General features: G+C 39.4%; 1 protein-coding gene across 3 annotated transcripts; it reads left to right on the top strand.

Annotated features, from left to right (window-relative positions):
* The first annotated feature begins 1,057 nt into the window (after window positions 1-1,057).
* LOC104428808 (GTPase Der) lies at window positions 1,058-9,169 on the top strand. Of its 3 annotated transcripts, none has more exons than XM_018866374.2 (12): window positions 1,058-1,193; window positions 2,947-3,078; window positions 3,606-3,850; window positions 3,948-4,026; window positions 4,450-4,720; window positions 4,828-5,052; window positions 5,355-5,614; window positions 5,978-6,201; window positions 6,873-6,998; window positions 7,222-7,407; window positions 8,238-8,375; window positions 8,556-9,169. In XM_018866374.2, the coding sequence occupies exons 3-12, from the start codon at window positions 3,608-3,610 to the stop codon at window positions 8,856-8,858; spliced, it is 2,055 nt and encodes a 684-aa protein (XP_018721919.2). In that variant the 5' UTR covers window positions 1,058-1,193; window positions 2,947-3,078; window positions 3,606-3,607; the 3' UTR covers window positions 8,859-9,169. The 3 variants fall into 3 exon arrangements, with proteins under 3 accessions (XP_018721919.2, XP_018721921.2, XP_018721920.2); XM_018866376.2 differs by having other exon boundaries at window positions 3,929-4,026; XM_018866375.2 differs by lacking the exon at window positions 2,947-3,078.
* The last annotated feature ends 359 nt before the right edge of the window (window positions 9,170-9,528 follow it).

Raw genomic sequence — 9,528 nt, 5'->3', positions numbered from 1 at the left:
CCTCTAAAAGCAAGCATTTTCCAAAAGATGTCATTGATAAGCTCTCCTGGAGTCACTTGAGAAACTTGAAGAATTAGATATCAGTGAATACAAGAATTTGGAAGGGAAAATCTCTATAGATGGGTTGTTTTCACTGAAGATCCTTTGATTAAGTGGAACAAGCGTCTCTAGCTTCCCTGAAAGGAAAATATATTTTCACTTTTGAAAAGTGGATACATTTGATCTCTTTTATCTCACACTTCTACAAATCCTCACTTCATCCTCCCCTTTTTTTTTTTTTTTTTCTTTTTTATTCGAATTATTTTTTAATTTTCTTTTTCTTTTTAATTCGAATTATTTTTATTTCATTTTTCTTTTCTATTTCTTTTTTTTCTTTTTTTCTTTTTTTCTTTTTTCTTTTTTTATTTTTTATTTTTTTCTTTTTTTTTTTTTTTTCTTTTCTTTGTTTCTCATTTCTTCTTTCTTGACTAGTCATCAGCCGTCACCAATCGAACATCGAGCTCGTCGATCTAGCGAGCTCGAGCTCACCAATGGCTAGTCGCGGGCCATTGCCATGGCAAGAAAGAAGGATATGGAAAAAAAGAAAATTAAAATTAAAATTAATAATGAAAAAAATTAATAGTGGATTTTAAAAATTAAAAATAAATAAAAATCAATTTTAAAAAATATGAAAAATCCATTTTAAAAATAAAATAAATGAAAAAGAGTATATACCGGATAACGAAAAATATTTTCCACTTCATTTTTAGGTTTCATCCAAATACCAAAAAATAATTAAAATAACTTTTAGAAAATATTTTCCAAAAATGCCACATTTTCCGTGTAGAAGCCTAATAAAATGGCGTTATTATTGGTTATGCAAAACAAAAATATGAATCAATGATAATGCGATCCAGCAAGTATATTGTGTATAATTGGGGCTGTCCTCATTCATCTCCGGTAGGTAGGGGTGGCAAAATGGGTCACTAACCCATTTTTGGACTCATATTTCTCGGGTTGTATATGGGTCATGAAGATATAATGGCCCAATTAAAATGATGTTTTAAGTTGAGTTCACGTGGGTCGACCCATTTTCAAAACCTGAAAAACACGAAGTCTCTTCAGCTACCCTTCGTCACCCACCTCCGCCGCTCGCCTCTAAGACGAATGAGGCAAGCATCTCGAAGTTCTGGGTTACCACAATCCCTTGCTCGGTATGCTTCCCCCTCTCTCTCTTTCCTCTTCTTTTGGTGTCTGGGTGACGGTGAAGAGATGTGAGTTCGTGGGTAGTGCTTGGAGTTCGTGGCGTGCGGGTTCGTTCGTCGAACGGTTGATTGAATGTGATTGGGTTGGCGAGAAAGAGCGCCCGTCGGCGATATTCTTAGGTGGGTTCTGTCGTTGGGTGGGTAATGAGGGAAGTGTTGAGTATCTGGGTTAGGAGGTACGAGCGAGCTGCGTGCGATTGGTTGGATAGCGAAGGTCGGAGCTCGTTGACTGGGTGCCGAAACTGCGTGAATCTGGAAGAAGAGAAAGAAAAGTGCGAATCTTTACATTGCTAGATTAGTTCTCTCCCCTTTGTTTCGATTCGCGCATAGGTCAAATGTTTGATGAAATTCCCCAAAGAAATTCGACTTCAAACTTTCACCTCCTTTAAGTGTTCCTTTGGAAAACTGATGTCATTTTGCTATCTTGTGGTTTTTTGTATTCTATGTTTTTGATGATTAAAAGTCGTTGCCTGAGAAGCAAAATTGGAGAATGAGGACCAACATATGAAGATTGGTATCTTATTATAGCGACAAATAGCTATTAAAAATGCGAAAAGTCTTGAATGATTATCTGCAGTGTCTTAGTGGAATGATCCACTATGCACTAGCAGTAAAGCTCCAGCCATGCAAGTAATGAAAGTCAAGTATCATATGGTAGCAAAAGCAAATTGTTGTGCTCTGCAAGGGCAGATTAGGGGCCCAAGCGGCAATGTCAATCTCTGATATGTTAATTTCTTTCCTAAAGCCATCAAAAGAGTAGGTGTTTGGCATCAATTTGGCCAGCATTTGAATAAGGCCTCTGAAGGCCAAATTCAGATTGACCTCTCTTCAAAATGCAGAATTATTTGATAGAGATGATGACAGGAACAAAGAAGAATCAAGTATCCTTTTAACTCATCTACATGAGTCAAAAATGATTAAGTCTGCAAATCTTCCAGCTGGAAAAAAGTTTGTTTGATTGGGTCATGCAAAATCCCTGGTTGTTTTATAGATTTTTCAACAGATGATCTCAGAAAATCGCTTTAGATAAGAAAAGATGTGCATAGTCTAATTCTTCATAAATATTTCAATTTATAGATTTTTTTAACATATTTTTATTTTATTTACTATTTTTTAATTTGATTTGAGGTTTTTATCCAATTAGCAGCTTAAAGTGAGCGTGGGTTTTTCTAGAATATTAATGGGTTTTAGCAATATGGGTCGGGTTGGGTATGGATCACTAGATTTACACTATAGGAATATAGGTCAAAACGGGTTAAATGAGTCAAATATGGGTCGACCTATATTCGACTAGACCCATACCCGACCCGACCCACCCATTTGATGGGCCTACTGGTAGGAGCCTCCCATTCCAGGCTTGCAGTACGAGTGGGTTTTCCTGGTCTCTCTTCTCTCTCTCTCCTCATCCCCTTTCTCTTCACTTGAGCGCTCGCCGTCATCTGACTAAGGGGACCACAGCTCTTCCATCTCCCTCGTTCCCCTGCCTCCCCCTCCTCTCCCCCTTTTGTCCCTTCCGCCCTACGCTCAACACCCCCTTCCCCACTGGTTGTTGCTCCAACTCCTCATTGTCCCTATACTACTGGTTGTTTCCAAGTTGCTGGTCCAAGCATCACTCCTTGAAACCGCACCAATAACCATCATCCGCCGTCCTCGTAGTTTGCAACCCCCCCCGCCCCCGCCGTGACAATCTGTTTTGCTGCAGCCATTGCAGCCACTCGCGGGTGTCATTATCGCTCCGTTGGTGACAACAACTTTAGTTGAACCGGACCGAGCCGTGCCATTGTCTTTGATACCTCAAGGTGGCCACATTTCACCGGCACCTATTGTCGTCGAGGTAAAACCAAGTTTATATTTCTCCAGGTTCACTACAAATTGACCACCACTTTGGTTCCTTGCCTCAATTGGATGTTTGAGTGTCTTTCTGTAACCAAATGTTGATTCATGAATTAGTTGCGGAATTAATAGAAGAATTGGATGAGGATTTGGTGCCAAGTCATCTAATCTATCTGAGGAATCCATCACATGCCCAGTCAGATTTTCTCTTAGGAGTAAGACCATGAGATTGTGTGAATTTCATTTGAGATGTCTGCTGTCCAGATTTCAACTTGCGTGAATGCATGATTCGTGATAAATTTCTGGCTTAACTAGGCAAAACCGTGTCAGTAGGTGATAGGATCCACGTATGTTTGTCCAGCGTCCACATTTCGATCTTGAAGGTTGAATGAGCTTTTGGATGCATGTTCCAACGCATTCAAGTCATGTTAGTTTGCTAGTTATTGCATTTTCACCACATGTTACATTTACATGGACACTTGTCTGTAGTTGCCTCATACATGCTCATAGTAATAGTTTGGACGGCAGAAATGCAAGGAATATGGACCTTTTCATTGAAGGCAAGCTTGATAAGAAGAGCAGATCTGAAACACATCTGTTTAGCAAATGCCCGACTTGTGGTGTTTTCACGCTTTACATCTGACACACAAACGGAAGAACATGGATATGATAGCACAATGATTTCTGATATTCAGAAAGCAAAAGGTAGAAGTGCAGCTGGCTCCTGGTCTTTGTGCGTTGTAGATGACACTGCATATGATGTTGCGAAGCTGGTATGTGTCCCACAGTATGTTATGCTCTTTTTATTGCTATGACTGACATTGTTATTGAGTAGCAATAATGTGGACCAGATTTGTCACATCCTTATAGATGTCACATCATATTGCTGCTGCCTTGGTTTTGAAGTCCAGAGAACTGAAGTCTATTGCAGGAACTGTAACCAAGACAGGTAAAAATTTTCTTTTCTTCCACATGTAAGAATTTGTATGACATGAGTGTTGGTCATCAATAGGAAAAGCATCACTCATTTTTTCCTTTTGGTAGAGCATAGTTTCAAAGATCACTCTAGATAAGGAAGTAGGATTCCGGTGAACAACTAATAAAAACACAGTGCTAATGCATTGCAATTAGCTAAATAGTCAGCTGAGCTTGCAATTCTATCTCAGTTTATCTATATGCTCTATATACTTCACATGAATTTGGACACCGTGATGGGGTCTCCTAGAACTGATCTACTGTAACAATTCTGTAATTGTAATAGTGTGATCTCTTATGACGGTTGCATCCTCTCAAATTATATAAAGAAAGCTTTAGAAAAACTATCTTCTTGTGTTCTCCATGTCTGATTGTCAACATCTATGTGGCTTCTCAGGGTCAATGCTTAGCAGCGGCTTTGTCAATGCCTATTTGAATTCAAAGTCTCTTAAATTTTCTCATTCCACCAGAGGTTTTTGCACCCTTGTCAATGATGAGTCACTACATACTAGCCCACACACGGATGTGAGAAGGGTTCATTCTGAGAAGGTTAACCTTATACAAGGCAAAGTTCAACCAGTAGACTTTACCAAAGTTGATATTAATGATCTTCCAACTGTTATCATCATCGGACGACCAAATGTAGGCAAGTCTGCATTGTTCAACCGGTAGGTTTGACTTTTCTAGCTCTGTGTCAATCAATGCGACAAGTATTGTTGTATTGGCAAGTTTTGACAAATTATTTCCCTATATTAATTACTTAGGTATTGTGTAGTTTGATTCGGAGGAGGGAGGCTCTCGTGTATAACACTCCAGAGGACCATGTGACAAGAGATATACGAGAAGGCATTGCCAAGTTGAGTGATCTAAGATTTAGAGTGTTGGACTCTGCTGGTTTGGAGATGGCTGCATCTTCTGGCTCAATCCTGGACAGAACTGCAACGATGATTGCAAAGGTTCTTGCTAGGTCCCAGTTTGCCATCTTTCTGATAGATGCTAGGTGAGCTCTTACTTGCATCTGTCTATTCCGTGCGACCCTCCTATGGTCTTTTACGTACAGCAGAGACACTATGGGAAGATTATAAAAGGTAGAGGTAAAATCGCCTAGAACATCTACGTGGAATGCATAATTGCGTCCTTGCAAACATCTATAGTCATTTGTTCACAAGTTTTGTACTTCCCAGTTTGGAGTATGGAAAGATATCTCAGTGTTACTTCCATAGTTGGTTTTGCTTTGTCAGTTTCCTCATGTTCGTAATGCACATGACTTCGTTTGTTAACAAGATTTGTTCTGATTAACAGAGTTGGTTTGCACCCTTTGGATTTGGAAGTTGGGAGGTGGCTGCGGAAACATGCGCCTGGGATGAAACCTATAGTCGTAATGAATAAAGCAGAATCACTGGATGATGATAATGGCTCTCTTGCTGTTTTAGCTGCAGAAGCCAGCAGACTGGGGTTTGGTGATCCTATTGCCATATCTGCCGAGACTGGTTTAGGCATGGCAGAACTATATCTAGCTCTTAGGCCTCTCCTTGAGGATTGTATGATTGATGTTCTGAATGGTAAGAGTTGCTTGACGTATTCATGAGAATTTATTTTTTTGTTGTAGAGTATGAGGCTCTGTTTGCGCCGTACCTATGGGAAAACTACACAAGTCCAAAACCTTATGTACAGATTGCAGTCGAGTCTAAACCTGACTCTCTCTCTCTCTCTCTCTCTCTCTCTCTCTCTCTCTCTCTCTCTCTCTCTCTCTAGCCAGTATCAAAGGAGTTCTTCAAATGAAATCTCTCCCGATTTCTCATTTGCCTTTCCTTATAATCACTTACTGCGCTTCACCTTCATCTATCTGATACCTTAAGTTTTCAGATTAGTAGGCCTTGGTTCCACAATTCGCACAACCTAATTACCTTTTTCTTCTATTCTAGACAGTGACAATGCTTCTAATGATGAAAGTTGTTCCAAATCCGATGAGGTTGATGAGTCTAAGTTGCCTCTCCAGCTTGCAATAGTTGGGAGACCTAATGTTGGAAAGTCTACATTGTTGAATACTCTGTTACAAGAAGATCGCGTTCTGGTTGGTCCAGAAGCTGGTCTAACAAGAGATTCAATTAGAGCTCATTTTCAATTTCAAGGCAGAACTATCTATTTGGTAAGTGCGAACATTTTTATCATCACCTTTTGTCGAAGGTTTTAAGGTTGCATAAGTTTGGGACATTATATAGAATAAGCATGGCTATTTGGTTGGTGTGCTGACTTGCTTTCTTGCCTTATTGCTTTCTTTGAAAATTTTGGTGGCTATGTTAGCAGCAAGAATTTCTCTCTTTATGTCTCTCTCTCCCCTCTCCCCCAACTGCATGTGCAAATGTGCAAGTGAAAAAAGTTCCCCCCTTGGTTATTGTCTTTTCAGACTACTTGTCTTGATATGAACTACTCTCCATGTCTCCATCCTTTCCAATCCACTATACTTCAACCTGATCTACTTGACTGGACCAGTTATATCCAGGTTGGTTCATGTATATACTTTCAGGTTGAGATTTCTATTGGGATTGGAAGTTTTCCAGCCCTAACTGTTAGAGGATTTATACCCGCTACAATGTTTGTTGCACTGTCCGTGCCCTTGTTTGGTGATAAATATGCTGTTCATCCAGTGTTCTATCAAGTGAATAGTATTAGCGAAATAAAGCTTTTCAGTGTCTTTGCTCGGAATGAATTTATTTTATTGGCCCTTCTTTATTGTAAGAATTTCTGTTAACTCTAAATGTGATTATCGTCTTTACTGTCGCTTTTTGACCTTTGATTTTAATATGAATTATCTTCTAGGTTGACACAGCAGGCTGGTTGCAAAGGACAAAGCAAGAAAAAGGACCATCTTCCTTGAGCATCATACAGTCCAGAAAGAATCTGATGCGTGCTCATGTGGTAGCTTTAGTCCTTGATGCAGAAGAGGTTCGTTATAATATACTTTACTGTGCACTTCATCCAACTGTGACATTTTAAGTTCAAATTATGACTTTTTGCAAATAATTTAACAAAGGATGCTTATCCAATAGCAGAGATTTTAGCTGAGGGATGATTAGAGCAATTTGTAACTTATCATATTTGATGCCTCGATTTATAGATTCGATTGTTGAAACTACTCTGGATGCATTTTTTGCCTCTACCTTGTTAGATTGCTGGAGCACAACGAAGCATGAAGCATGCTGAAGTGGTCATAGCCAGACAAGCTGTAGAAGAAGGACGCGGCTTGGTTGTGATTGTCAACAAGATGGATGTCCTTAGAAGGAAGAAGAACTCGATGTTATATGAAGAGGTGATGAAAGCTGTTCCAGAAGAAATCCAGACTTTGATTCCCCAGGTTTGCCTTTCTTATAAATATCCCTCCTGTGATACTCCATTTTCTTCACAAGCATCTTATGGGATGGCTCGTTATGCTATTTTCAGTTCTCCTTTCTAGTAGCCCTTTTCCTCTGTCTGCAGGTGTTGTTACAGATTTCTACATGATGAAAAAAAGATTCGCTCGTAAGAATATATACTACAGGACTTTGTGCCTTGTTTCTGCCCATCTCTTGAGCTTCTTTAATTAAATTATATTGATCCAAGCATTGCAAACTGAGAACTGTTTTATACCTAAAATGTATCTGCCATTTTTTATGGAACTATTCGAATGCTTTTATCGTGACTAGATGAGTCTTCATGCTGTGCCTGCTTTTGGTCATCCTGTCCTGAGGATTGGTGATTATATAATCTATTTACTGGACTGTGAACAATGCAATATCAGACGTGTCTCTTACTAGTTAGGTCGTGAGGGCAAAACTTAGAGCTTTACCTATCAAAAAGTGGTTTCCAATGGAGACATGCCTTTCTTGTGTGGCCTGTTGCCCCTATTCTCGTATTCACAAAATTCTGTTGAAAGATTTCTCTAGAAATTAGATTGATGGTTTGCTACAATTTAGAAATCTGTGGATCCATGAACTTATGTGAGCAGTTGGAAAATCAAGAGGTCAAAAGGTAAGTTGGTATTTTCAGCATAGATTGCAGTACCAATAACTCTTGTGAAATCAAACAAGAAGAATGTCCTTATTAGTAGACTAATGTTCCACAGCCCATAATGAAATATGGTTTGATGCCTTCTCATGTTTTTAAGTGAGGAACTTGGCTGGAGTCATTGACATGGCTTTTTAACAGGTGAAGTCTATACCTGTCGTTTTCATATCTGCTTTAGAGGGTAGGGGCAGGATGGCTGTCATACACCAGGTCATTGATACGTATGAGAAATGGTGTCTAAGACTGCCAACAGCTCGTCTTAACCATTGGTTGCATAAGGTTAGTCTTCAATAACACTTGGTCTTCTCTAGTTCTTCCAACAATTGACTTGTTTGTATCACTAGCCAGTAGCCAAGTGCATGTTGGAGTATTTGATTGCCATAATGCATTTTACATTGACTCTCTCTCTCTCTCTCTCTCTCTCTCTCTCTCTCTCTCTCTCTCTCTCTCTCTCTCTAGGTTATGAGCAGGCACTCTTGGAAAAATCAGGCTGCCCAGCCCAAGATCAAGTACTTCACTCAGGTGAAAGCTAGGCCACCCACTTTTGTCGCCTTTGTCAGTGGGAAGACACAGCTCTCAAACACGGACATCAGATTTTTAACGAGGTCGTTGGAGGAAGACTTTGAATTAGGTGGAATTCCCATCAGGATCATACAGCGGTCATTTTTAAAAAGAGATGGCTCTAGCTGTGGAATTAGTAGCCAATCTTCAAGCAAAATGGCAGAAAGAATCTCGTCTGATAAGAGGGCAGCTGCTGTTTAGGGAATAACTATCTTAGTTTGAGAATGTTGTGGATATTTGAAGTTAGTACCTACCTTTATTGGGTAAAAGGAGATAACGTAAGGAGGTGCCAGAATAGAAGGTGAAAAGAAATGCTTTGTAATCTTACTGGCTACCAACCAAAAAAAAAAAATAATCTTACTGGCTGGTAGACTTGATCTTCGAAGACAATAGCCATATGTACAGAATTTTGTCAGATACCATGAAAGGAATTTTGTTGGGATATCGATTGATTCAGCTTTTGAGCAGCTCATAGGATGTCGGCCGATACCCAGCACTTGCTTTTGTTTCAAGATCCATCCCACGGTGACCAGTGTACTCGTGATTACTTCCCCGCATTAGAATCTCTAGATCGTGCAGAATTTGATCCATCCTTATATAGGCTGTCTACTTGATTGAAATTCATTTTTTAACGATCGACAAACTATTTTAAATTTTGTGATAGCATTCTCTTAACTGGTCGAGGATAAATTCACCTTAGTTGTCTTTTAACTAGACCATGTCAAATTGACAGGCATTATTCTATAGTTTATAGTGTCATGCCCAAGTAGGAAATTCTTTAAGCAAATATCTCGTGGAGATTACAAGCCGTTGCTGATTATACTTCAATTGCCAGTTCGAATTTGAGAAGTTATGGGTAGGTAGCTATTTT

Source organism: Eucalyptus grandis, chromosome 8, assembly GCF_016545825.1.
Source record: "Eucalyptus grandis isolate ANBG69807.140 chromosome 8, ASM1654582v1, whole genome shotgun sequence".
NCBI lineage: Eukaryota > Viridiplantae > Streptophyta > Magnoliopsida > Myrtales > Myrtaceae > Eucalyptus > Eucalyptus grandis.
The sequence above is the reverse complement of the archived record's forward strand: the minus strand, read 5'-3'. Positions and strand labels throughout refer to the sequence as shown.

Coding starts and splice junctions, on each gene's coding strand:
- LOC104428808 (XM_018866375.2), top strand. CDS start 3,608: ATGCAAGGAATATGGACCTTTTCATTGAAGGCAAGCTTGATAAGAAGA. Junction 6,999..7,221: donor TAGTCCTTGATGCAGAAGAG/GTTCGTTATAAT, acceptor CTACCTTGTTAG/ATTGCTGGAGCACAACGAAG. Junction 7,408..8,237: donor TCCAGACTTTGATTCCCCAG/GTTTGCCTTTCT, acceptor GCTTTTTAACAG/GTGAAGTCTATACCTGTCGT.